The sequence below is a fragment of the Vidua chalybeata genome, chromosome 10 (assembly GCF_026979565.1).
Source record: "Vidua chalybeata isolate OUT-0048 chromosome 10, bVidCha1 merged haplotype, whole genome shotgun sequence".
In the NCBI taxonomy this organism is placed as follows: Eukaryota; Metazoa; Chordata; class Aves; order Passeriformes; family Viduidae; genus Vidua; species Vidua chalybeata.
Window position 1 is genome coordinate 21,111,454 of NC_071539.1, and position 26,183 is coordinate 21,137,636.

Below are 26,183 nucleotides of genomic sequence, written 5' to 3' on the forward strand. Positions count from 1 at the left end.
CTGTGCCAGGCAGCAACAGAAATCATGGAATCAGTAAGGCTGGAAAAGCCCTCTGAGGTTCCCCCAGCACTGCCAAGGCCACCACTGCCCCGGGCAGCTATGCCAGGGCTGGACAGCCCTTTTAGGGAAGGAATTTTCTGTCATATCCAACCTAAACCTCCCCTGGCACAACTTGTTTCCTCTTGTCCTGTCACTTGTTCCCTGGGAGAAGAGCCCAATGCCACGTGGCTCCACGCGCCTCCCACTTCCTTCAGGGATCTTGGGGGCTGTAGAGTGGGATCCTTCCAGCTTCTCCCTACCCCATTTCCTATTTGGGAAGTGGATGGGCTCCGATTTGCCTACAGGGAAGTGTTTGCTGGGGGGAGCAGCAGACGCAGCCTCAAGGTGGTTTTGTTTTCAGTTTATTCCCTGTTTTCCCTCCTTGGGAGCAGGAAGCAGCTCGAGGTGGGCACAGCCCCTGTGTCCATGCGGCCCTTGGTCCAGCAAGTCCCACCCACCCCTGCAGCTCCAGTGGGAGTGACGCAGGGGAAGCAGCAGCCCCGGGAAGATTTCCTGTTGGATCCTGAGTACGTTTGCCTTGGCAGAGCACAGCAGGGGCTTGGGGAGCAGCTGAGACAAACCCGCAATGCCAGACTCCTGCTTCTCCTCAGAATCCATAAGGATAAAGTGGTAACACCAGCTGAGGCTGCTTCCTCTGCCCATGATGCCCAGTCTTTTCCAGGTGCTGCCTCTGCTCCCCCTTAGCTCAAGTTTCTAGGAAACCTCAGATTTCGAAGAAATTCCTTCCCATATCCCTGTGCATGGGGCCGTTTCCTGTTTTTCCAGCTCCTTGCAACCCCACTCACCTGTAGCAACAAATCCAAAAAGCCAGGATTTCACCCCTAAGCTCCAAGTTCTCCCCCAGGGGAAGGTGTAACCTCTCCTACCTGCACCCCCAGCAGCAGCCAACGGGTTTATTTTGGGCCTGAGTCCTTGTTCCCACTGCTGTTTTTCCTTTCCCTGCTAATTCCTTTCCTTCCTGTGGCTTGTTTTTACTGCATTGTGGGACCAGACTCTTTGGAGAACACAATGGCTGCAGAGCCACGGCTTGCACACCAGCAGGGAGAAAGACAGGAAAAAAGCCCCAAATTCCAACCAAAAACCCCGGCTTCCTTCCACCCTTTCCCCCTGCTGTGGGGTGTGTTCGGAGCCGGCTTCCAACGCCTTTCCCACCTCCAGACAAAGCTTCCAGGGCTTCCCTGCTTTTGCCCAGCAGCAACAGCAGTGCTTGCTCAAACGTTCCCAGTGGTTTTGGTTCTAGCCCACTCACAGTGTGCTTGTTTTAGGATCATGGAATATTTGTCCTCCAAGGACTGGGGTGCAGAGGGTGCTGGGCGTCCATGTCATTCTCTGTCCCCTTCTCCTGTGACATGGAGCTGTTGGGAGCGAGCCATGGCACACATGGACTCCTTTATCCATAGAAATGCTTCCCACGAGGTTTAGGTGTTGACATCTTGGTCTGGCATCAAACAAGGATCCTGAGTGAACCTCCAGGCTGGGAATTCTGTAATGCACAGCTTGAATTTCCAGTCCTTTCTAAGCAACACCATTCCCAAACTGGAAGAAATAAATGCAAATTTCCTGGGCCTCTTTAACCTAAATCCTTGGAATGGTGAGGATTGTGAGGGTTCAGATGAAGGCATGTTGTCCAATTCTTCTAGGAAAACATTTGTCCTTGGAATGCACTCCCAGAAGTCCATGCTGCTTCAGGAAAGCCTGGCTGAAATGGGGTCCTGGTTTATTCCTGCAGGGAATGGTTTTCAGCACCTCCAGGGGCTGTGTGTGTTCTTTCAGGGCCTCACCACAGGCTGGCTTTTAGATGTCATCACCTCCATCAGCTGTGTTCCCACCCTTTGGCTGGATCCCTCCCATCCCAGGGGAGGGGAAGGAGCAGATGGGATGAGGATTCCATAGCAGGTTGATGATGGGAGGGAATACAGGGCTCAGATCCATCATGCCCTTCAGCCTTGTCAGTGTCTTCTGTCCCTCCACAGCCTGGGCTGGCTGCATCTAGAGCCACATTCCCCATCCCAGACTGGATGGTGAAGTTTTGGGGCTGCTCCAAGGAGTTTCAGCCCTTAGTGTGGGGGTCTTGGGAAGAGGGCTTTGCTCCCAATGGCTTCAGTCACACCGAAGGCTGCTTCCAACTCTGGGTAGTGGGTGAAAGTGTTCCCAAATAGCCATTTTTCCAGGGAAACCTCTCTGAAGGTGCAGTGCAAGCAAGCTTGGGTTTTTCCAAAGAAAAATATTGTTTTATCATGTCTTTATCCTTTATCTCTCTCTGAACCTTTCTGCTCCAGGGCTGGGCAGTGGAGGAAGAAGGGAGAAGGGACTGGTGCCAGGACAAGTCCGCTCGGTTTGGAGTGGGAACCTCCAGCTGGGAAGGGAAGGTGAAGCAATGATTTTTCGCTGGAATCCTGACTGTAATTCCCAGCCAGGGGTCCCCATCCCTGCTCGCCTGCATTGCAGGAGCTGGTGGAGCAGCCTGGCTTGCTCCGGAGCGGTCCCCAGGGAGAGGGGCAGCCCTGCGGGGCAGGGCAGAGGTGTGGGATGGGTGGTACCCGCTGCCTTCATCCCGCCTGCCACGTATTCCTGCTCCTGGCCAGCAGCCAGCTCTCTCCTCCCGTTCCCTCCGGCTGATCTGGGAGGTGAACGGGAAGGGAAGAGGGCAGCGCTGGGCACCGATCGCCCTGCCCTGCGAGGAGGGAGTGGCCAGCACGGCCCTTCCCCGTGCTGAGGCACTTTTCCAGGGAGCTGCTCGTTTCCGTGTGGGAGCAGGAGGCTGCTAGGAAGCAGATCCCCTCACCCCCAGTGCAGCCCCTGGGGTTCACAAGGGTGTCCCAAAGTCAGGAATTAAAACATCTGTGGCTGTGACACTGTGATTTCTGAGAATTTGGAAGGATGGGGTTTGTTTAGTCCTGAAAAGCCACAATGACACCAGTGCAGGCTCCGAGTGCGTAAGAGGTGTTTACAGAGATATTCCCACTGCCTTCCAGATGGATCCCATCAGCCCCGCTTTTTTTTCCCTCTCCCACCCCAGCAGGCACCAGAGCCCATCACTGGTTTTGGGCAGCTCCTGGAGCCCTCCAGCCCTTTATCCTGAGGCACAGCAGCTCCCAAAGGACACGGATGGAGATACCAGCCTTGCAGAGGGAGCTGATGTCCAAAAGGAAACGGGCTGACCTGCCCATCCCATCCAAGTTCCCCATGGGATGGAGTGAAGGAAAGAGCTGGTTCCTGGCACATGGGCATTGCCTCACTGGAACAAGAATCAAGGCTTGGGCATCTTATCTGAGCCCTTATCCAGGCCAGTGGCACCGGAGCAGAGTGATGGAAACCATGCGTGGAAAACAAAGCCTTGCCCGGCAATCCCCACGGATAACAGGGATGGGTCACTCTGGGAGCTGCTTAAAGCTGCCAGACGCTTCCGTGCGGGTTCATTCACCCAAAAGTCCTCCAAGGAGAAAATTAAAACCACCCCTCGCTGATGGAATACGCACTGGCGCCTGTCCCAAGCTGTGATCGGGACGGAAGAGCAACCAAATTTGGGAAAGGATGAGCCATGCATGTGGCTGCCAGCTGCCAGGAAGCTGTGTTGGAGTGGTGGTGGAACAGGAGCCCAGCTCCCAGTTCTGAGGCAGCTGGGCTACTGTCCCTGGCTGCCACACCCAGCCAGGCCTCAGTGGCCCCACCATGAGGCACTTGAGGGTTTTGGGGAGAGGAAGAGAAATGTTGGGGCAACATATTGTGATGTTTGGGGAGAGGAAGAGAAATTTTGGGGCTACGATGTGTTGGAAGTGGATGTTGCCACCATAACCTCTCTGCTGCTGGCCACTGTGTCCAGGTCGGACACTGGTGCTGGTCACTGCCAGGGAGGTGCTTTGGGATGGAGGTGCCAGGTTTGGGTGCATTGCCCTTGGACAGCAATGGAGATGAGGCAGTTCCTCGGGGTTCTGCACTTTTGGGGGTTCCTCACTGCCCAGTCCCTTGTGGAAACTCAGGAGCAGCAGCAGAGTCAGCTCCATTCTGGAGCGTTCTCCAGCACACACGGGGAGCTCGGGGGCAGGAAAAAGGCTTTTCCAGAGCTGCGTGAAGTGGACAAGCTCAGACTTGTTTATCTGTCCAAAAGATGACACATTTCTGGAGCAAAAAGCAAAGCAAGCTCTGCTGTTCCAGGTCTCCCCCCCAAGTGTTTGCCACCTGGGTCTGCCAGTCCCGGGTACCATCCCTGCTCCATCACAGCCATGGGCATCCCACAGCATCCACGCTCAGCCATCCCAGCCAGAGCAAGGAGCTGCAGCCCAGGGAGAGGGGACTGGGAACGGGAATCATTCCAAGTCTTGGGGACCACAGTGCAACATCTGCAGGTAGCAGAGATGCCCCGAGTCTGAAACTCAAAGCAGAGCTGGGAATGCAGTGTTTTCTCCCAGCTGGAAGGGACTGAATCCCTTTGTGGGCAGTAAATGCAGCACGTGTGACCTTGGGCACTGCCCTGGTGTCCCTGGATGCCGGCGGCAGGGACACGGAGCGCTCGGCCCACAGCACAGCTCCTGCCAAGGGCACTGCTCCAAGGGCCGAGCGATGACGTTCCCGTGCCTCAGCCGCGTTGTTTTGGATTCTCCGGCCTCTCGGAGCCCGCCAAGGGTGGGGAGCGCCCCAGCCCCTGCCCCAGGAGCCTGGGGGAGGCGGGGGCTGCTCCGGGGGTGGCTGGGGGCCAGGGTGATGAGATGTGGGCTTTGGAGACCTCCTCCTCCATCCCTCCATGAGGACAACCCCTAAGGTCATCTTTGCATCCCTTCTGTCCCTCGTCTCTTTTCCCATCTTCCCTCATCACACCCTGCCTTGCTCGCAGGGTGTTTAGAAAATAAAGAGCTGGAAGCTAATCCAGGAAAGCCTCTCTCCTGTCCCCAGCCAGCTCCTGGCTCCCTTCCTGCTGCCAGAGCAGTGGAGATGCACTGGAGAGCTCAAAATCCACTTTTGGGTGAAAGGGAAACATGGCCAAGAGTTTCTTATCTACGCAAAGTTTAAACAGTCAGAGTGGAGGTTTTAGCTTGGATTTGGATTGTGGAAAGGAAAACTGTCCCCTCACAGCTGTGTGTGCTTGACCTCAGCATCTCACACCAAGTGAGGAAATGAAAAACTTTGAGAAAATTACTTAATTGACTCAAACCAACGCTGGGAGAAGGTTGAAATGAGCTGAGGAGGTGCAACGCCCCCCTGCAAACACCACCAGTGTCTTTCCAGAGACCTGGAAAACTTAGCACACAACCCAAGGTCTGGCACGGGGCCTGGCAACACTGAGCTCACCCAGCACCAGCAGCCATGGTCCAGGTTGGATCCACAGCCCCACATCAGTGCTGCCAAGGGGAACAAGAGCAGCCAAAGGTGTGGTGGGAGATGATGGATGCTTTTATTACACAAGGTGTGACATCCTCCCTCCATCCCCACTGGAACAGGGATGAATGAGGGTTTAACGCCATCCTTTTAACCACTCCATGGCAGTTTCTCCTGCTGCTTTCCCCCCACGCCTCTCCCACCACATTTTTCCATCCATGCCCAGTGTTTCCGTGTGGAGTCTCAGTGCATTGCCCAGTGTGAGGACCGTCCACAGGGCTGGGGGCTGCTGGAGGGGTCAGTCCAGCTGGGACAGGACTGGAAGCCACCGGTGTCCTTGGGGAGCAAAGCCTGTGGCACTGGGGACACGCATCCCTTGTCAGGGATGGACTTGGTCCCTGCTTCCACGGAAGGATGATGGATCCAGCCTCTGTCTCTATGCAGGGATGATGGATCCAGCCCCTTCCTCCCCAAGGTGATGATGGATCCATGGAGAGTTGCTGGATCCTTGGGAAGATGATGGATCCATCACTGACTCTACAGGGAGATGATGGGTCTGTCCCCTGCCTCCACAGGGTGGTGATGGATGCACGGGGAGATGACAGGTCCGTCCCCTGTGTCCATGGGGTGACATGGGACAGCTGCCCACGCTAGCAGCTCCCTCCCGTGCACAGGAAGATGCCCAGGGCCATGCCCAGCAGGCCGAGGCTTCCCAGGACCAGCCCCAGGACCAGCGGAGTGTGTGATCGGCCGCTGACTTTTCCTGCAAGAGGCGAGAGGAATGGAGGTGACGACTGGGCCACGCCACTGCGTCCCTGTCCCCACCCCGGCCCCACCACGGACCTGTCCTGGCGCTCTGGACCTGCAGGATGCTGACACAGGTGGTGTTGAGGAAATACTGCAGGTCCTGGGTGGTTATGGGGTATTTCATCAGCTGCTCCTGGGCGAAGGCGGCCACCGGGAGCTCGCCGGGCCAGCGCCGCTCCCAGGTGGCGCTGGGGACGTGGAAGCTGAGGAACGCCGTCCTGTTGAGGGTCACCTCGTAGAAGCTCTGAGTGGTCCCGTTGGGGTAGAGGCGGCAGCCGAGGTGGCAGCACAGGTGATGGGTGACTGCGGGGACAGAGGGAGGGGACAGGGTCACCACACTCCCACCCTGAGCACCCCATGGCCCTCACCAGCAGCAAACTGGGCACTGAGTTTGCACAGCCTCAGCACCACCCAACCCACCCACAGCTTTGCTTCCCCTCGGTTTGAGCACGGCAGTGACTTTTCCAGCGGCCGGGATTATTTTCCCTCCCTTCTCCACAGAGCACAGCTCCGGTTTTACAGAAGGAGGCTCTGGGCACAGAGCTGCTCGTGGCTCTCGCGGATGGAGCGAGACGCCGGGACAGGGACACCGGGACTGGGGGGCGGGTCATGCCAGAGACTCCGCGGTGACACCGGGCTCCGCAAGGGTACAGGAGTGTGGGGCTGGGGCAAGAGCGGTTTGGGGGTAACCAAAGAAAGGAAAGGAAAGCACACTGGGGCAGGAGCAGCAGAGGTGACAGGGCTTGTGGGGCGGAGCGAGCAGGAGCACGAAACCATCGGCAGCGGTGTCCCACAGGTCCCACAAGCTGCGGGATGAAGGCAGGGAGCAGGCAGGATGCAGGCAGGGTGCCAGGGATACAGGTGGGATGCAGGCAGAGCACAGGCAGGGAGCAGACAGGGTTCCTACACCTCACCATCCCGCAGGCTGCAGCCCTCAGCCCTTTTCCTGAGGAGCAGCAACAGGTTGAGCATCACCCCAGGGTGTGCTCCGGGTAAGAAATTCCCGGCTCCAAAGAAAGGCTTCCGTTACCCACAGAGAGGTTTTGCACATGGCCGTGTCCCCATCCGTCCCTGCAGAGCCACCCCCGTGCCCTGGCAGCAGGGAAGAGGCTCCCATTCCCCGGGGCACCCACCCCCGTCCCCCGGGTACCACTCACACTTGGTGGGTCTCTCCTTGTTGAAGAGCATCACCAGCTGCCTGAAGTTCCTCAGGTAGGTGATCACCTCGTTCTGCCGCCGGGCCCAGGCGTCCGGAGGCTCCAGCGGGAGCACCTGGGTGACATTATTCTCTTCCAGGAGATGGCTGAGCTGCCCATTCAGGCTGGCGTTCCCCCGGAAGATGGAATTGCCCATGTAGACGCGGGTCAGCTGGAGCATGGTGAAGGCGAGCGGAGCTGCGGGAGACGTGGGACATCAGCCACCGCCTGTCACCCGCCGTGAGCCCCGTGTGCCCCCACGCCAAGCCCGGTGTCCCCAGGCACCGCCGTGTCCCTGCCTTACCCGCCTGCTCCGCCGCGCAGCCCAGGGCCCCGCTGAGCAGCAGCAGCCGCAGCATCGTGGGGACGGTTCCCCCGCGCTGGGGACGCGCTGCTGGCCCCGCGGCTGGCCCGGCTCGGAGCTCAGCCTGGGCACCCGCTGGGGACGCGCTGCTGGCCCCGCGGCTGGCCCGGCTCGGAGCTCAGCCTGGGTACCCGCTGGGGACGCGCTGCTGGCCCCGCGGCTGGCCCACGGGATGTTAAGCGGGCCGGGGAGGTGGGGCTGTGGGGGGAGGAGAGCGGGACTCCGGCCAGGTCTCTCCCATTTCCTTAACCCGAGCCATCCGCACCCCTTCCCTGCCGGATACGCCGGGCCCCACGGCGCCCGAGGATCCAGGATGAGGCTCCAAGCTCCTCCCGGAACAGATGGAATTGGGCGAGCTGCCAGCACCTGACTCAGTTTCCCCATCCCCTGGCTGGGCAGGGCCCTGTCCCACTCCCCTGGGGGATGTGGGAGACCAGGGGGACACGGTGATGAGGGCCATTGCCAGGGAGTGGGGAGTACTGGGGGGAGCAGCCTCCCTGCACAGCACTGCACCCACCTGGATCCCATTCCCTGTGGGCTGCAGGGTCCCACGGGATTCCCCCTGCTCGAAGGGACACCTCAAGGTCACCTCTAGGATCCCATTCCCTGTGGAGAGGACATCCAGCAACAGGACCCCCCTCCCTGGAAATGGGTGACACTCTGGGTAGCTGAGCTGGTCCATGGGGATGAGAAATCCATGGCAGGGCCAAATCTCCACAGGTCTGTTTTTAATTACACCTAAAATAATTATAAACTAAAAATTTTAAAAAGTGAAATCTCTACTAAAAGCTCCAGCTCATCTCATTGCCAGAGCATGGCACAGCCTGGGGTGGCACATAATGGCATCACACAGCCTGCTATGGAACGGAATACAGGCATGGAATGCTGGGTGGGAAGGGACCTGAAATCCCAACTCATTCCATCCCCTGCCATAGGCAGGGACACCCAGGTTTCTCCAAGCCCCATCCAGCCTGGCCTTGGACACTTCCAGGGATGGGGCAGCCACAGCTTTCCTGAGCAGCCTGTGCCAGGGCCTCACCAACCTCACAGGGAAGAATCTCTTCCCAGTATCCCATCTAATCCTGCCCTCTGGCAGCTTGAAGCCATTCCCCTCTGACAGGGACCTTGAGAATATTCTCTCTCCATCTTCCTTGTTGGCTCTTTCAGGCACTGGAAGGCCACAGTGAGGTTACCTGGAGCTTCTCTCCTCCAGGTGAATTATCCCAGCTCTCCCAGCCTTTCCTCCCAGCAGAGCTGCTCCATCCCTCTGCTCACCCTGGTGCCTCCTCTGGACTCTCTGCAGCAGCTCCAGCTCCTTCCTGTGCTGGGCCCAGGGCTGGGGCAGCTCTGCAGGTGGGGTCTCACCTGAGCAGGGCAGAGGGGCAGAATCCCAATCCCTTTCCTGCTGCCCACGCTGGGATCAGCCCAGCACAGGGGCATTTCTGGCATGGGGCCTGGCCAGCCCTCACCACCTGCCCCCCCAAGTCCTTCTCCCAGGGCTGCTCCATCTGCTCATCCCCAGCCTGGATTGATCTCGGCAGTTGCCCTGACCCAGGGGCAGCACCAGCTCTTGGTGGTGTTAAACCTCATGAGATTCCCATGGGTCGCTTTCTGGAGCTTGTCCAGGGCCCTCTGGATGGCCCCATCCTTCAGGAGTGTCACTGCACCCTCAGCCTGGTGTCACCTGCCAACCTGCTGAGGGTGCCCCGAACCCTCTGTGCCAGCGATGCAGATCTTAAATATCACTGGTCCCAGCACAGACCCTGGGACACCACGGGTCACCGATGGCCACTCTGAGCCACTGACCCTCTGGATGTGACCATCCAGCCAATTCCTTATCCATCTGACAGTCCATCCATGGAATCCAGCTCTTCAATGCAGAGAGAAGGATGTTGGGTGGGATTGTGTCCAGGCTGTATAGAAATTATAGGATAAATGTCATCCCTAACCTTTCCCTTGCCCACTGAGGGAGCCACTCCACCAGAGAAGGCCACTGGGTTGGTCTGGCAGGACTTGCCCTTGGTGCAGCCGTGCTGGCTCTCCCGATTCACCTCCCGTCCTCCCTCCCCCTGCCTCAGCCGAGCTTCCAGGTCTGTCCAGGATCCTCCCGGGCACCGAGGGGAGGCGGACGGGCCGCTAGGTCCGCGCCCCAGGCTCCTCTTTCCACCCTTTTTGAAGATGGGGGCAAGGACTCCGTTTTTTCCAGTCACCTGGGACCTGACCGGACATCCAGGACCTTTCAGATATCCCGTAGAGCGGCTGGGCAGCTGCATCAGCCAATTCCTTCAGGGCTCAGGGACGGACCGCCCGCGGGATGGCGCGGTCCGGGACGGCGGGGCATGTGCCCACCGTCCGGCACGATACAGCGCACCATGTCGCGACACGGCGCGACGTGTCCCGCCGTCTGTCGCTCCGCGGCGGCGGGCGGAGCGTGTCCCCGGTCCGTGCGTGTCCCGGGGCGTGTCCCCGGTCCGTGCGTGTCCCGGGGCGTGTCCCGGGGCGTGTCCCCGGTCCGTGCGTGTCCCGGGGCGTGTCCCGGGGCGTGTCCCCGGTCCGTGCGTGTCCCGGGGCGTGTCCTCGGCGGCGGCGCCGGTGCCGGGAGCGCAGCGATGGCGGCGGCGGAGCTGGAGCGGCTGCGGATGGCGGGGGCCGGGATGGCCATCGCCGTCCTCACCAGCGGCGGCGACGCGCAAGGTGCGCCCGGCGGGGCGGGGGGCTCGGGCCGGGCCCGCGGCGTCCCCGCGTGTCCGTGACCGCGACCGCGACCGCCCGGGGCCGGAGTCCGCGGCCCGCGCTCCTCCCCGGGCGGGCGGATGGGGACCCCCCTCCCGTGTGCCCCCCGCCCGCGCCGCTTCCCCGTCCCCGTCACCCTCGGGCCGTCGCCGTGGGAGGGCAGGGTCCCCCCGGGGGGAGCCCCACGGAGGGGCTGTGTCCGTCCCTGTCCCCATCCCCGTCCCCTCCGGGATAAGCAACTCGATCCCGGGCAGTTTCTCGTGCGCGGGCCCAGCTGTGCGCTGAGTTTCCCCAGTCTCAGCCCACGTGGCTCCCCGCCCACTCAAGAGGACACCTCAGGGTCACCTATCGGATCCCATTCCCTGTGGGCTGCAGGGTCCCAAGGGGTTCCCCCTGCTCGAAGGGACACCTCAGGGTCACCTGTAGGATTCCATCTCCATGGGAATACTCTAGCACACATATCACTTTTCCAGGCATGAACGCCGCTGTCCGCGCTGTCACCCGCATGGGGATATACGTGGGAGCCAAGGTCTTCCTCATCTATGAGGTTGGGGTTCCCCTCTGCTCCCCATCATGGCTGGGGGGATCCACCCCCCTGGTGCCAGGGTACCTTTCACTTCCACCCTCTGCTTCTCCACAGGGCTACGAGGGGCTGGTGGAGGGGGGTGACAACATCAAACAAGCCAACTGGCTCAGCGTCTCCAACATCATCCAGCTGGTGAGGGTCACCATGGGGCCACGGGACCCCAGCTCCCAGCCCCCGAAACGTGTGTGACAAGCCACGTGTCCCATTCTGTCCCCAGGGCGGGACGGTGATCGGCAGCGCCCGCTGCAAGGCCTTCACCACGCGGGCAGGCCGGCTGCGCGCCGCGCGCAACCTGGTGGAGCACGGCATCACCAACCTGTGCGTCATCGGCGGCGACGGCAGCCTCACCGGCGCGGACATCTTCCGATCCGAGTGGGCTGGGCTGCTGGAGGAGCTGGTCCGAGATGGTGGGTGAGCCCCTCCCAGCCCCCCGGTGGGTAGATGAAGGCGTTGGAGGGTGGAGAGGTCTGGAGGGTCACCCCAGTGCTGTGACCCCAAGGAGGCTTGAGCTCCAGCCCCATGGTGGTGGGGACGTGAGTGCCCTGAAGTAACCGGTGCGGTGGCCGTGACCCCCCCCAGGGCAGATCAGCGAGGAGGTGGCGAGGAAGAACTGCCACCTGAACATCGTGGGGCTGGTGGGCTCCATCGACAACGACTTCTGCGGCACCGACATGACCATCGGCACCGACTCGGCGCTGCACCGCATCATGGAGGTCGTCGACGCCATCACCACCACGGCACAGAGGTGAGGGGGACGGGGGGCTGGGGGCTGCAGCGCCCCGGCCATCACACACACCAACCTCCTTCTCTTCCCACCCGTGTCCTTGCAGCCACCAGCGGACGTTCGTGCTGGAGGTGATGGGTCGCCACTGCGGGTAAGCCCCCGTGGGTGGGGAAGCCATCGGTGGGATGGGATGCCACGTTTCGGGGTCAGTGCTGCCACCACCGTGTCCCCCCAGGTACCTGGCGCTGGTGTCCGGCTTGGCCTCGGGCGCTGACTGGCTCTTCATCCCTGAATCCCCTCCGGAGGATGGCTGGGAGGACCTCATGTGCGAGAGGCTCGGGGAGGTGAGGGGCGTTTCCTGCCATCTCATCCCATCCCATCCCATCCCATGCCCGGTTCCCCCCGGGGGGTCCCCGCAGGGGCCCGGGCCGAGCCCTGCAGCCGTGCCCAGCCCCTGCGAAGCTTCGGGAGCTGCCGCCATTGTCCCTGTGAACCGGGGCACTCAGCCGAGCGCAAATCCAGCCCTCGCGTGCCAGGGGCAGCGCCAGCTTGGGGGCTCAGCTGCCCGTGACCTGAGCCACCCCCGGGGCAGCACAGATGGCAGGATGGGGAGGGCACTCGCACACGGCCCACGGCGAGTTTTGGCTGAGCCGTGGTGGCCGTTTGTCCTCCCCTCGTGGCAGACACGCAGCCGGGGCTCGCGGCTCAACATCATCATCATCGCCGAGGGCGCCATCGACCGCAGCGGCAAACCCATCTCCTCCAACTACGTGAAGGACGTAAGGGACTGCCCCGGCACCACCCTGGCACCCACGGACACCGGCGGGTCCCCACCGTGATGTCCCCTCTTCCCCACAGCTGGTGGTGCAACGCCTGGGCTTCGACACGCGGGTCACCGTCCTCGGCCACGTGCAGCGCGGAGGGACCCCGTCCGCCTTTGACCGCGTGCTGGTAGGTCCAGGGGAGGACACAGAGAGGGGGAACTCCGCTCCTGCCATCCCTCTGCCCAGTGGAAAGGGGTGAGGCTCAGATGGGCTCAGCCCTGCTGTGCTGGGCAGAGCTGTGCACCCATTTCTCCTCATTTACTCCAAATTTCACGAATTTTTAAATAAAACCATCAGCTTTCCAGCAGTGAATCAGCAGCCACATGGTTTCCAAGCTTGTGGGAGCATCCCTGAGCATCCCACCCAGCTGGCACTGGTGGCCCAGTGTCACAGGTGCCCCTGTTCCTTTGCAGAGCAGCAAGATGGGGATGGAGGCGGTGATGGCACTGCTGGAGGCCACGCCAGACACCCCAGCCTGCGTGGTCAGCCACTCCGGGAACCAGTCGGTGCGGCTGCCTCTCATGGAGTGTGTCCAGGTGGTGAGTACCGGGGAAGCTGGGTGGGGGTCTCACTCCCCTCCCTGTGAACGTGGGTGTTATGATGCTGCATCTTTCTCCTGGCTCAAGACAAAGGATGTGCAGAAGGCCATGGACGAGAAGAGGTTTGAGGAGGCCATCCAGCTCCGTGGAAGGTGAGGAGCAGGAACCAGGACTGCGGGAGACATCCCTCTTGGATAGGGGCTTCTCCTTGTGGGGAAGCTGTTGGCTTCTGCAGCCAGAAGGGTGTTGCCAGCCACACCCCAGGGGCACTGGGGAGACTGCCCCTTCTCCCAGACGTGCCTTGGGAACACATCACTGTGTCCTTGCAGGAGCTTTGAGAACAACTGGAACATCTACAAGCTGCTGGCGCACCAGAAGCCAGCTCAGGAGAAGGTGAGGGGTGATGGGGAGCAGCAGGGTACACCATCCCCACCCTGGGGACATGCAGGGATGTGCTGTTCCCATCCCTGTCCCCGTAGAGCCCCTTTAGCTTGGCCATTCTGAACGTGGGAGCGCCGGCCGCTGGCATGAACGCTGCCGTGCGCTCGGCCGTGCGCATCAGCATCTGCCAGGGACACACCATCTACGTGGTGAGCGACGGCTTCGAGGGCCTGGCCAAGGGGCAGGTAAGGGGGACAGTGAGCCTGGGATGTCCTGGAGGATGGGGTTGGGCTTGGGGGCGGGGGGCTCTTCCCAGCCCTAAGCTGTCGCTGGTGCCCGCAGGTCCGCGAGGTGGGCTGGCATGACGTGGCAGGATGGCTGGGCCGCGGCGGCTCCATGCTGGGCACCAAGCGGTGAGTGCAGCCCTGGGCACGGGAGCATAGGGAAAGGGTGTCCCCACCATCCTCACCCCACCGTCTGCACCCCCTTCCCACCACAGGACGCTGCCCAAGACCTGCATGGAGAAGATCGTGGAAAACGTGCGCAAATTCAACATCCAGGGGCTGCTGGTCATTGGGGGCTTTGAGGTGCGGCGGATCCTTGGTTCAGTGGGGGCCAGGGTGGCTGTGGGCATCCCAGAGGAATCTTTCTGGGATGCAGACCTGGCTGCAGGGCCAGCATTTCCCAATCCCTCGGCTGCTTGCAGGCGTACGAGGGGGTGCTGCAGCTGGTGGAGGCACGCGGGCAGTACGAGGAGCTCTGCATCGTCATGTGCGTCATCCCCGCCACCATCAGCAACAACGTGCCCGGCACAGACTTCAGCCTGGGCTCCGACACGGCCGTCAACGCCGCCATGGAGGTGAGGGACACGGACAGGGACAGCTCAGGGGCCGCCGTGCTCCACCACCTTCCATCATGGCCTGGAGCGGCCGGCGTCCCGTGCGGGGGAAGCAAAGGTGGCTTTCCCTGGTGTGACCTCCCCGTGTTTGGGCACAGAGCTGTGACCGCATCAAGCAGTCGGCCTCGGGCACCAAGCGCCGCGTGTTCATTGTGGAGACCATGGGGGGCTACTGCGGGTACCTGTCCACGGTCACCGGCATCGCCGTGGGCGCCGACGCTGCCTACGTCTATGAAGACCCCTTCACTATCCACGACTTAAAGGTGAGCGGGCAAGAGTGGCTGTCTGGCTGAAATGAGAAGGAAAACTGGGGAAGAGAGGGCTCCAGAGCAGGGCAGGAGCTGGAGGACATGGCCATGCTGGATTGATGTCAGGACAGGACAGCTGTGGGATGGCTGCTGGCATCTTGGTGTTCATCTTGCAGGCCAACGTGGAGCACTTGACTGACAAAATGAAGACAGATATCCAGAGAGGACTGGTGCTGCGGTGAGTTGGGGGCACTTGGGGACAGTCACTGCAAACCCCAGCCCTGTGGCAGGGAGCAAGGCTGGAGCTGAGCCCTTCCCATGGCCAGAGAGGGGTCCTGGGCATGGTGAGGTTTGGCACAGTGGGCACACACTTGGCCCTGGGGACACTGGCTGCCTCTGCTGCCGTCCCCACCCCAGCCCCAGGGTCCTCCTGGAGACACAGACTGGGGCCCTGGGCCTCAGGGAAAACACTACAGCACAAAAAAGGTGTTACGGGAAACAAAGGGCATTCCCTGGGCATGCCAGCAGAAGGAGCAGCCCCCCAAGCCCTTCCCTCTGCTCCCCAGCAATGAGAAGTGCCACGAGCACTACACCACCGAGTTCCTCTACAACCTTTACTCCTCCGAAGGCAAAGGCATCTTTGACTGTAGGATCAACGTCCTGGGCCACCTCCAGCAGGTACAGAGGTACAGGGGAGAGGGTAGGATGGGCCTTGCTGGCCCTGAGAGCTGGGCAAGGCCTGACATCCCCATTTCTTTGTCCCCAGGGAGGAGCCCCAACCCCCTTTGACCGGAACTATGGGACCAAGCTGGGAGTGAAGGCGGTGCTGTGGATGTCAGAGAAGCTGCAGCAAGTTTACAGCAAGGGTGAGCCGAGGGCTAGGGTTCCAAGGGGGAGTAGGGAAGGCTGGTGGCTGCTGCTCCAGGCTTCCAGGCGTGGCCCCCAGTGAGGTGGCCAAGGTCAGCAGTGTCCCCCTCCCAGGGCGTGTGTTTGCCAACTCTGGAGACACTGCCTGTGTGATCGGGCTGCGGAAGAAGGTGGTGGCCTTCAGCCCTGTGACGGAGCTCAAGAAAGTCACGGATTTTGAGTAAGTCCCCATGCCCCAGTGGTTCACTGGCTCCTGGGGGAACCCTCCCGGGGTGTCTGCTCTAGAGCTGTGTCCCCTGCACAGGCACAGGCTGCCCCAGGAGCAGTGGTGGCTGAACCTACGGCTGATGCTGAAGATGCTCGCCAACTACCAGATCAGCCTCACCGAGTACATCTCGGGGCAGATGGAGCACGTCACCCGTCGCACGCTCAGCATCGAGAAGGGCTTCTAGTCCCACCAGCCTGACCCATAGCCCCTGCTGTGTCCTCTCTGTGCCCACATGCTGCTGGGGGAGCACTGTGTCCCCTCTGTTCTCAGTAGCCCTGTAGCTTTGCCATCGACCCTTTACAGCAGGCAGAGCCTGGTGCTGTGTCCCAGAACAGCACAATCCTGCCCCGAATCACTGCTGCGGGTTCTGGTCCCTGTGCAGATGCAGAAGAGTTGCTTGAGCCCAGCTGCACAGCCCAGACCCTTAATCTTCCCTTAATAGTTTATTATTATTTAATGATGGGGTATTTTGAGTCCTTACTTAGCAGCTTGACCGCCTGAGCCAACTGCTGCTGCTTGTAGCCGCCTGCCCCACATGCGGGAGGGGAGTGAGGAGGATGCGGAGCCATCCCAGAGTGGGTCAGAGCTGGTCCCAGGGGCTTCTGGGTGCCCCCGTGGAGCTCCATCCCCCGTGGGGGTCTTGAGGGCCGAGCACGGGGGTCCTGGCGAGCCCCTGTCCCCTTGCATGACGCTTGGCTGCGACCGTCACCGTGTGGCTGTGGGCGCCGTGTCCATCACCTCACCGCTGCTCCGTGACCCCCGGATCCTGCACCGCCCACGGCGCTGCTCCTCTCCTCTAGAGATAAAACCTGCTGGAGCCAAACCTGCCTCCTGGAGTGGTCATTGCAGGGGGGAAGGGTGGCAGGACAGGGGTGGGGTGGGGGGAAAAGCAAAGCCTGATGGTTTTCCCAAGCCGGGTTAATTCCAGGAAGAGACATTCCCTGGTTTTGTGCATCCTCAAAGCCTGGGAGAGTGGGACCACAGGCGGCTTCTCCTCCCTGTCCAAGTCATGGTGGGTGCAAGGTCAGCATCCTTTCTCTATTGCTTCATGATTCCAGAGAAAAATCACTGGGTTCCCACCTCCAAGGGAACCACTCAAGTGCTTTAGGGTGGTGCTGTGCTTGTTTGTGAGGCAGTTTCTCATAGCGCTGGCCAAGTGTGCCGGCCTGGCCGAGCTCTGCTCACTCGGGCTGCGCCAGACGGTCACAGGGAGCCCCTTTCCCAGGCCACTTCCCTCCTGGGGCTGCGGGCTGACGGCTCCAGCCTGTGGGACAGCATCAGCATGCATCAGTCTTTGGGGTCAAGCATGCTGTTACTTTGTCCTCCCCATGGAGTTGTCCCCAAGTGAAAGCTTCCCCGGGCTTGCCCCCTGCCTTTCTCTGGTGGAGTGGCTCCCTCAGTGGGCAAGGGAAAGGTTAGGGATGACATTTATCCTATAATTTCTATACAGCCTGGACACAATCCCAGCCAACATCCTTCTCTCTGCATTGAAGAGCTGGATTCCATGGATGGACAGTCAGATGGATAAGGAATTGGCTGTATGGTCACATCCAGAGGGTCAGTGGCTCAGAGTGGCCATCGGTGACCCGTGGTGTCCCAGGGTCTGTGCTGGGACCAGTGATATTTAAGATCTGCATCGCTGGCACAGAGGGTTCGGGGCACCCTCAGCAGGTTGGCAGGTGACACCAGGCTGAGGGTGCAGTGACACTCCTGAAGGATGGGGCCATCCAGAGGGCCCTGGACAAGCTCCAGAAAGCGACCCATGGGAATCTCATGAGGTTTAACACCACCAAGAGCTGGTGCTGCCCCTGGGTCAGGGCAACTGCCGAGATCAATCCAGGCTGGGGATGAGCAGATGGAGCAGCCCTGGGAGAAGGACTTGGGGGTGCAGGTGGTGAGGGCTGGCCAGGCCCCATGCCAGAAATGCCCCTGTGCTGGGCTGATCCCAGCGTGGGCAGCAGGAAAGGGATTGGGATTCTGCCCCTCTGCCCTGCTCAGGTGAGACCCCACCTGCAGAGCTGCCCCAGCCCTGGGCCCAGCACAGGAAGGAGCTGGAGCTGCTGGAGAGACTCCGGAGGATGATCAGAGGGATAGAGCAGTTCTGCTGTGAGGAAAGGCTGGGAGAGTTGGGATTGTTCAGCCTGGAGAAGAGAAGCTCTAGGGTGACCTCACTGTCAGTACCTGAAGGAGCCAACAAGGAAGCTGGAGAAGGACTTTGGACAAGGGCTTGGAGTGACACACCAAGCGGGAATGGCTTCTCACTGCCGCAGGGTTAGATGGGATATTGGGAAGAAATTCTTCCCTGTGAAGGAGGTGAGGCCCTGGCACAGGCTGCCCAGAGCAGCTGTGGCTGCCCCATCCCTGGAAGTGTCCAAGACCAGGTTGGATGGGGCTTGGAGCAACCTGGGATAGTGGAAGGGAGTGGAATGAGATGGGCTTCCAGGTCCCTTCCCACCCAAAACCATTCCATGATTCCATGATTTCAGTGCTTTTCCCCTAACTGAGCACATTTTAAGCTCTGGAGGAAGATGGTAACTTTTGTCTCCTCCCTGGACCCGTAAGTAGCAGACCTTGCTGATGGAGGCAGCATTGCTGCTCCTGAATGAGTATCTGCTTTGGGGACCCCAGGCAGAGACCTGGTTTCTCCTGGAGCTCCATTTCCTGGGTGGGAAATGGGCTCTTCCACTCTCCCTTGTGCCACTCATTGTGGGGGAACCCAAGCCCACTCCTTCCCTCCCTCCCTCAGCCATGGACCTCACACCTGCCTCACCACCAGCCTCTCAAGAGTCTCTGAGGATGGTTTGAAGGGAAGTGGCTCAGTACAGCTGCTGGCATTTTGCAGAGCTGGAATCATCTGCATTCACCGCTCGATATTCCCGGCTGAGGCAGGGCAGGGTGACTGCAGGTCATGTGGAAAATCTGTCAGCAGCACTGCCCTGCAGCAAACAGGTTTAGGGTGTGAATGGGGACAGGAGTGTCCCCAGGCTCAACCAGCTGCACGTTGAGGGACAGGAGTCACTGCAGCACCCACACCTCATTTCCACCAAAAAAAAAAATACCTGGAGGGCCAAATTCCTGGGAGAAAATGGACAGGCACAGCCACTGCATTCCGAGGATGAGCAGGAGGGGGCACGACTGTGCTCCCAGACTTCCCAGCACATGCAGCCCACCCTGAAAAGAGGGCAGAGCAAGCCTCCAGAAGCATCCTGCAGGGGAAGGCAGGCTGCCAGGGCCCTGGAGGGGCTGAGCTCGGCTGGGATGCTGCAAGGAGCAGTTGGGAGCACCGAGGGCAGCACCAGCAGCAGCCAAGGATGACGAGCACGGCACGGCACGTAGGCAGCAAACAGCCCAACTTCTCCAGGAATTGTGTCAGTGTGGCCTCAAGGGCATAGTGATTGCTCCATCAGCCCCATGACTGAGTCCTGATGGACACTTCCTTTGATCACTCACATCCCAGAAAAGCTGGGGGTCCAGCTCACCCCAACAACAACTCCCTAGGTCCTTGACATGGACAGGCCAGGGGCCTGGGAGAAGACTTGCACTCAGCAGGGTGAGTCTCCCAGGCCCTGGCTGTCAAAGAAAGTCTGGGACATCATAAATCACACAACTGCGGCTGGGTTTAACGCAATAGGCAAGAACAAAGGTCCTTCAAGGAGTTAAAGGCATCAGCAAATCTCCCCCTGGGTGACAAGGGTCAAACTGTGTCTGTTCCCACCAAGGTCAGGCAAACAGGCTTGTGGACACAGGGCTGTCACCATCCCTGAGGAGCATTCCTTCCTGGTAGCACAGCCTGGACACCGCACAAACAGGGTCGGGGGGCCATGGAAAGGCCACGTCACTAGTGCAGCACTGGGAGACATAGAGGGCTTGTGTCCCGTATGTCAGGGCCATCATCCTGCCCAGGTGGCTCTGCACTGAGCTTTCCTCAGAACCTCTTTTGCTCCCTGCCTTTGCTGTGGTTGCAAGAAGGTTGCAAGACAGCGCAGTGCCCCTGCAGAGCAGCGCTGGGAGCAGGCTCACCGTTTCAGAGGCGCAGTGAAGCGGGAAGGCGCGGGGCTCCCAGCCCTCCTCCTGCTCCACAGGGCTCACAATGCACTCCCTGAACCAGAGGTAATGGAGCAGTGCCCCCAGCCAGGCCTTTGCTGAACTCCAGCCACCACTTACACGGCCTTGAGGGATAATTGGGTTTATTTGGTATGTCACAACAGTTGAGTTTGTACTGAGCAGCTCTATAAAACTTGGTAAATGCAGTTTTATCAGTTAAAGAGCAACAATCACCCGCCCCCCCATGCCTGTGCAAAGCAGGCAGAATGCTCAGGGCCTTTTAACTGGGATGTTTCTTTAAGCTGCTCTAATGCCTGCAGGGAATGTTGGGGTGAGAGGACAGCTGAGCATTCAGGATGTGGGAGTCATTCCTGGTTCACCCAGCCTGCTCTGAGCTTTCCTTTGGGCTGCCTGACCAGCAGGCACTGCATGCACCAGTAAGGACCTGAGGAAGTCAGCCAGGAGCTGGAAAATAAATTAATAACTGGACATTGACCTTCACCACCTGCACCAGACAGGTCTTGGTGACCATCTCAGGCAATGTCTCCCTGTCAGACTCCACCAAACCAGATCTCTGTGGTACAAACTGCCCTCAGAGGTGCTGTGCACCCCCAGGCTGGCTGAGGGGTGGAGATCCTCCCAGCCATCCGCGGGCTCTGCTCCCCCTTGGATCACACAGCACCTCTGGCCACAGCCCTGTTCCCTTCTGCTTTGCTGATTTCCCTGCAGTTCCCATCCAAGAGCCCCAGCCACACAGGATACATTGTCAGAGCCCGCTGCACAAGCAGGAAATCTCCAGAGAAGAATCATCCCATCCCAGGCCCTCACACGGAAGCAGAGCGAGGAGCACGGAGGCTCTGGCTGCAGCCAGGGATGGGGGCAGGACAGCGCCGCGGGGCTGGGGCTCCAGGGAGGCTGGAATGGGGATGGGCGTTGTCACTCCTCCTGCAGCTCCTTCTTCTGGAAGGCCTGGAGCCTCCTCGCCACTGTCTGCTGGATGATCTCCAGCCCCTCTGCGTCCAGTTCTTTCATGAGAAGCAGGATGGCATTCAGGACATTGTTCTGTGGGGATAAGGCACACACTGCTTTGTACCAGCCAGGACAAGGACACTCCATTTTCCCTGCTCTTTCTAGGAACTCCTCCACCACCACCACCACCACCACTGACAGCAGTTTGGAACAGCCACCTGCAGCCACCGGGACTAACAACCAAGCCCTCGGGGCAAACACAGGCAGAGGCTGCGTGTGGCACGTGACGAGGCTGGAATGCAGGACAAACCCATCCGCCCAGCCCTGTGCGGGCTGCCCACAGCCTCCGGCTGCCGGCCACGCTCCAGCCCGCCTTCTGTAATGAAAGGCACATCCAGGAGTGCCTGCCCTCGCTCTGCAGCATGTGTAGGATGAGAAAGGACAGGAGCCCACTCTTCTGAGGAATGAGGAGAGCTGGTGCTCTCTGCAAAGGACCCTTGAAGGTCCCCAGCCCTGCCACCACCACAGGACCACTGCCAACACCAGGCCGTGGCTCTGTCAAATCATGTCCTGAAGAACCCCAGGGAGAGATTCCACAGCCTAAATAACTGTCCTTCTAGGGAGAATCTTTTGTCCAATTTCCAACCTGAACCTCTCCAGCTGCAATGGGGGGCCACTTCCCCCCTTTTTAAAGGTCAGAGCCTGTGGTGCTGCTCTAGGCAGCTATGGCAGCGAGGCAGTGTGGGTTAGACCTTGCTATGCTGATTGATGCAACGGCACTGAGTCCATCACTCTGCAATTCCCAGCTGAGCCACCAAAATCCAGTTCATCCAAGGCTACATGATGGAGGGGGTTGAGGAACCACTTAAGCTTCCTGTTCAGCAGCCACTTCCCAAGGTTTGACCCTCCTCTTGCTAAAGAAACACTTCCTAATGTCCAGTCTGAACACCCCTGGCACAACTCTGAACCATTTCCATATCTCCTATTGCTGCATCCCAGGTAGAAGAGCTCAGCACCCCCTCCCCATATGCCCTCCTCAGGAAGCTGCAGAGGGGTATGAGGTTAACCCTCAGCCTCCTCTCCAAATCAAACAAACCCAGAGCCCTCAGCTGCTCCTGGACATTTCTTCCAGCTCTAGCATCAGCTCTGTTCCCCTCCTCTGGGGACATCCAAGGCTCTTTGTGCCCTTCAATGCTGGGGCTTAGCCCCACATACAAGGAAAAGGAATTTGGTCTTTAAAAGATACTCACTCTCTTCTTGCAGCTGCAATCTGTCTCTTGAGAGGAAAAGGAGGAATATTTATCCCTGGGAGTAGGCTTCATATCAAGCTCCTCCTGAGTTTTGCTAAAGTAAAGGAGGAAAAGCAAATGTTATTATGACCAGGTGGGAGAACCTTCCTCTGCCAGGGCAATTCTTCCTCGCCACAGGCAACCATGCAAGGAGTATCTAGCTGGAGGACCCCAGGGAATGGGCTGGAGCTTCCAGATCAGAGAGGATCCATCCCTGCCTGCACATGGAGCTGATGAGCTCAAGTCACCCCCCACAGCAGAGCCTGTTTGGCAGACACAGAACCAGCCCTAGCAGTGCCACTGAGCCAGCACAGCTCCACTGCAGCAACCAGAACATTGGGAACCGGCACCAGCTGCGGGCCTGGCCCCTGGAATGTCAGGCTCCTTTCCTGCTACACACGAATTCAGCCCAGAAATGCTGGCAGCTGCCCAGCCCTCACTTTGCCTCCTCCAGGCTGCAGCTGAGCAGCTCGCTCTCGGGCTCCGTCGTGGATCCGGCGGCGCTGGATGCGGTGGACTCGGACCAGCCGTTCTCCACACTGCTCCGGGCTGGCGGGGCCGTGATCTCCACACCATCCACCAGGGCCTGCGACAGCTCTTCCTCCGTCACAGCTGCAAAGGCCACAACAAATGCCTGTTGCTATGAACTGCAGCAGCCCAAGGGGATGGCATCTCTAGCAGGGCAGGTTCTGCTGCTGCAGAGCTGTTCCCAAGAGGTTTGGTCCAAAAATTGTCTGGCATTTTGCTTTCACCCTTCTCCTGCAGTGAAACCTGTGCAGGAGAATGCTGGAAGCAATCACCAGCCTCCCAAAGCTAGAAGGGTATCACAGAGGGATGCAAACCTGCTTTACTATTTCTTGTCTCTGGAGAAGGCTCCAAAAGCAACCAAATTTCTGCTACTGGATGGAAAAAGAAAAAAAAACAGAGAAGCTTTTCTACAGCAGCAGATCCAGTTATAGAACCTTTGTCTGGCCACAGCAAAGAGAGAGCTCTAAAAACCACTAATTAGTGGTACTGTCGGAGCTATAATGAGGCACTCAGTCTTGCTACCGTAGGGAAGGGATAGGGATGGGGATGGAGAAGGAAAAAAGGGAAGGAGCAAGAGGAGGCAGATGGGAAAGGGGAAGAGAAATGGAAAGGGAAGACAAAGAGAGAAAACAGCTTAGAAGCACTGGATCTAACTCAACCCCTAACACCTCCTGACTCTAGGAAAACTCAAAGGACGCCTTCCAGAGGAGCCAACACATCCCCGTTTCCCAGGTGGCCCTGGCCCGGGGCTGTTTGCAGGTGACCAAAGCCCACCCTGGTTGTCGAGCTTCTGCAGGCTGGGCAGGTTGCGCAGCACGGTCATGCGGTAGCGGTGCGGGTCGGGCCCGCAGCAGGGGTTCTCTGCCAGCCACAGCACCCGCAGCCGCGGCAGCGTCTTCAGGTAGAACAGCTCATCCAGGCTCCTGATGTTGTTCCTCCTCAGGTAGAGCTCGCTCAGGTTCTGGCACTGGTGCAGCGGCTCGAGGTCCGAGATGCCGTTCACGCTGCGGAGACACGGTCAGAGCCCATCCTGCCCTCGCTGCCCCGTCCAGGGGGGAGCACAGCACTTCCCCTTTCCTGCAACAGCCTCACCCCAGCACGGCACAGCAAGGGGCGTTAAGCCCATGGCTTCTGGCATTTCATCTTTGTCAGCAGAGGGAAGAATTGAAAGAGCTGTTGCTCCACCCTGCTGAGGATGACAAAGAGCCCCTCTTCTTCCCCCCAGCCTGCCCCCTTTTCTGTAGCAGCTCCTTAGAGCCACCCAAGGGAAACCCATGTAAGATTCCCAAGTTAAAAGGCTCGAATTCACAGAGCATTGGCTCCATGGGATCCCCCGGATAGGTGAAAGCTGAGCGTATTATGGGAAAGGGAAAGCTCTGAGAGATCCACAAAACATTTCAACAAGCATTTTGGAAACAGGCCACATAGAGAGGCCGAGAAGATCACTATCGAAACTATGGAATATTTTCTGGAGCAACAGTCCTAAGGGCTTTTATCACTTGTCAAAACAGAGAATATTTTCTCAAAAGCACAGGGAGTAGTGCAGAGGAGCTGCTGAGGAATAATCATTTCTGTATCTCTGCTGCTTGAGAAATGGGGCACAAAGAGCCAGGCAGCTCACACACACAACCCCAGCAACATGGGAAGAAACTATCTCCAGGAAAATGTGATTTCCTTGCCCTCTCCAAAGCTGGCAAACTGGCATTCACCTGAACGTGATCACCTCGATATTGGGCAAATCCCGGCATATGGATATCTGGGCAGGAAGAGACAGAAACAACATGTTGGCACTCATGGGGGGAAATACAAAGAAACCCAATTGAAATCACAAAAAGCACCATCAGGAATTTGGGTTTGTTTCAGTCTGAGCCGAGCTTAACAGCACCAGAGATTTTCTGACACAGCAAGTGCAGCGTCAGCAGCTTCTCCAGCCTCTGCTCAGGAGTGGAAGTGCAGACACCAGCCAGCAGACCAACCAGACACATTGTTCTTCTGCTCCACCAACTCTGCAGCCTCCACACGCAAGAAAGGCTCCCTCCCACCCCTGCCAGCCCTCCCCTAGCACAGAACCTCATCCAAAATCACCACAGAGGTAGGACTCAGGGTTCTGCTCTCCGAGGCTCCATGCTGGGCCTCAGAGAGAAATTTTCCAATGTGGAAACAGCAGCAATCACATTTTTTTTTATGGTGTGAGATGCTAATTAACCCTGAAAAGCCCTGCAGCGCACAGGCACCAGGCCAGCCTGTGCTGGCTGTGAAGCCAGGCCCTCCCCAGCGCCCTGCCAACCCCATGGTCTCCATGGTGTCCCCGCTCCAGCTGTGGGCCCAGGCTCCTCTGGCTCCTCCAGTACTTACATCCGTCAGGTGGCTGCCCCTGTGAGAGGAGAGGGGGGTCAGGGAGAGCACAGCAGGGCTCAGCCTCCCCCTGCACTCCCCCACAGCTGGGCTCACAGCCCCAGCCCCCAGCCTGGCCCCACCAAACTGCTCCAGCACAGTCTGTCTTGGGCCGTGTTGTGCCTCCCCTTCCCCAGCCCTGCCTGTTCACTCTCACCCAGCCCTGCCTGACCCCCCTCATCCAGCACTGCCCGTTCCCCACTCCTGCCCGTCTGCCCCTACCCAGCCCTGTCCCGTCCCCCCATCCCTGCCTGACACCCAGCTCCCTCCCTTCCTGCCCTCTCTGCATCCTTCTCTCCCCTACCCAGCCCTGTCCCGTCCCCCCATCCCTGCCTGACACCCAGCTCCCTCCCTTCCTGCCCTCCCTGCATCCTTCTCTCCCCTCCCCAGCCCTGTCTGAACCCCGTCCCCATCTCTGCCCGTGTCCCCAGCCTCACTCCTGCCCGTCCCCTCCCCATCCTGGCCTACCACCCCTCATCCATCTCTGCCCGTCCCTTCTCCTGATCCCAGCCTGTGCCCCCAGCCCCAGGCCTGCCTGTCCCCCCTCCATCACTGTCCTCTCAGCCTCATCCGAGCCTGTCCTCCTTGCTCATCCCCGCCTGTCCCCCGCTCAGCCCCTGTCCCCCGGCCCGTCCCTGCCTGTCCCCGCGCCCACCAGCAATTGAGGCGGCGGACGCCGTCGAGCGCGGCCGCCTTGGCCTGTGCCAGCACGGCCGCCCGGCTCAGCCTCATGCCGGGCCGGGCCGGGCCGCGGTTGCAGGGGCGGGAGCGCTGGGCTCAGGCCCCGCCCGGCCGGGGCGGCTCCGCAGCTGCGGGGCTGGATTCGCCTCCTCCCCGCCCCGCCCCGCCCGCCCGAGCGCCGCTGCCGCAACCTTGGGCGCGCCTTGAGGTGGTTACTCGTGTTTACGGGTAAATCCTATCAGTCGTTTAATTATGTCTTATTAGAGAATGTTTTGTACACAGAGCTGCGCCTTTGTGGGTGTATATTGATGTGGAAGGACCGCTATGGAATCGTGCAGTGGTTCGGGCTGCATGGGAAAAGCCCATCTCATTCCAAACCCCTGCCATGGGCAGGGACACCTTCCACTATCCCAGGTTGCTCCAAGCCCCGTGCAGACCGGCCTTGAACACGTCCAGGGTTGGGCACAGTT

General features: G+C 59.7%; 3 protein-coding genes across 3 annotated transcripts; 1 reads left to right on the plus strand and 2 right to left on the minus strand.

Annotated features, from left to right (window-relative positions):
* Positions 1–5,435: 5,435 nt before the first annotated feature.
* PROCR (protein C receptor) lies at positions 5,436–7,858 on the minus strand. The gene is made up of 4 exons (XM_053951840.1): positions 7,681–7,858; positions 7,338–7,574; positions 6,217–6,483; positions 5,436–6,136 (listed from the first exon to the last, which is right to left on the minus strand). Exons 1-4 carry the CDS (start codon positions 7,733–7,735, stop codon positions 6,024–6,026), a joined length of 672 nt encoding a protein of 223 aa, XP_053807815.1. The 5' UTR covers positions 7,736–7,858; the 3' UTR covers positions 5,436–6,023.
* Positions 7,859–10,308: 2,450 nt separating this feature from the next.
* Positions 10,309–16,631, plus strand: PFKL (phosphofructokinase, liver type). Its single transcript, XM_053952010.1, has 22 exons — positions 10,309–10,434; positions 10,947–11,020; positions 11,114–11,191; positions 11,277–11,466; positions 11,639–11,804; positions 11,890–11,934; positions 12,019–12,127; positions 12,467–12,562; positions 12,642–12,734; positions 13,021–13,146; positions 13,234–13,298; positions 13,476–13,539; positions 13,626–13,772; positions 13,870–13,940; positions 14,027–14,114; positions 14,234–14,386; positions 14,524–14,688; positions 14,850–14,911; positions 15,240–15,351; positions 15,440–15,539; positions 15,655–15,760; positions 15,845–16,631. The coding sequence occupies exons 1-22, from the start codon at positions 10,350–10,352 to the stop codon at positions 15,990–15,992; spliced, it is 2,343 nt and encodes a 780-aa protein (XP_053807985.1). The 5' UTR covers positions 10,309–10,349; the 3' UTR covers positions 15,993–16,631.
* Positions 16,632–19,978: 3,347 nt separating this feature from the next.
* On the minus strand, positions 19,979–25,816 carry CFAP410 (cilia and flagella associated protein 410). The gene is made up of 7 exons (XM_053951436.1): positions 25,688–25,816; positions 24,994–25,012; positions 24,348–24,394; positions 23,413–23,642; positions 22,551–22,722; positions 22,072–22,165; positions 19,979–20,914 (listed from the first exon to the last, which is right to left on the minus strand). Exons 1-7 carry the CDS (start codon positions 25,762–25,764, stop codon positions 20,789–20,791), a joined length of 765 nt encoding a protein of 254 aa, XP_053807411.1. The 5' UTR covers positions 25,765–25,816; the 3' UTR covers positions 19,979–20,788.
* Positions 25,817–26,183: the final 367 nt, after the last annotated feature.

Excerpts from the sequence above, each read along its gene's own strand:
- CFAP410 (XM_053951436.1), bottom strand. The coding sequence starts at position 25,764 with ATGAGGCTGAGCCGGGCGGCCGTGCTGGCACAGGCCAAGGCGGCCGCG. Across the intron at positions 23,643-24,347 it reads ATCGAGGTGATCACGTTCAG|CGTGAACGGCATCTCGGACC; the intron begins GTGAATGCCAGT and ends GTGTCTCCGCAG. Across the intron at positions 22,723-23,412 it reads GCAGAAGCTCGACAACCAGG|CTGTGACGGAGGAAGAGCTG; the intron begins GTGGGCTTTGGT and ends TGGCCTTTGCAG.
- PFKL (XM_053952010.1), top strand. The coding sequence starts at position 10,350 with ATGGCGGCGGCGGAGCTGGAGCGGCTGCGGATGGCGGGGGCCGGGATG. Across the intron at positions 11,021-11,113 it reads AGGTCTTCCTCATCTATGAG|GGCTACGAGGGGCTGGTGGA; the intron begins GTTGGGGTTCCC and ends GCTTCTCCACAG. Across the intron at positions 12,128-12,466 it reads TGTGCGAGAGGCTCGGGGAG|ACACGCAGCCGGGGCTCGCG; the intron begins GTGAGGGGCGTT and ends CCCTCGTGGCAG.
- PROCR (XM_053951840.1), bottom strand. The coding sequence starts at position 7,735 with ATGCTGCGGCTGCTGCTGCTCAGCGGGGCCCTGGGCTGCGCGGCGGAG. Across the intron at positions 7,575-7,680 it reads CTGCGCGGCGGAGCAGGCGG|CTCCGCTCGCCTTCACCATG; the intron begins GTAAGGCAGGGA and ends CGTCTCCCGCAG. Across the intron at positions 6,484-7,337 it reads CAAGGAGAGACCCACCAAGT|TCACCCATCACCTGTGCTGC; the intron begins GTGAGTGGTACC and ends CTGTCCCCGCAG.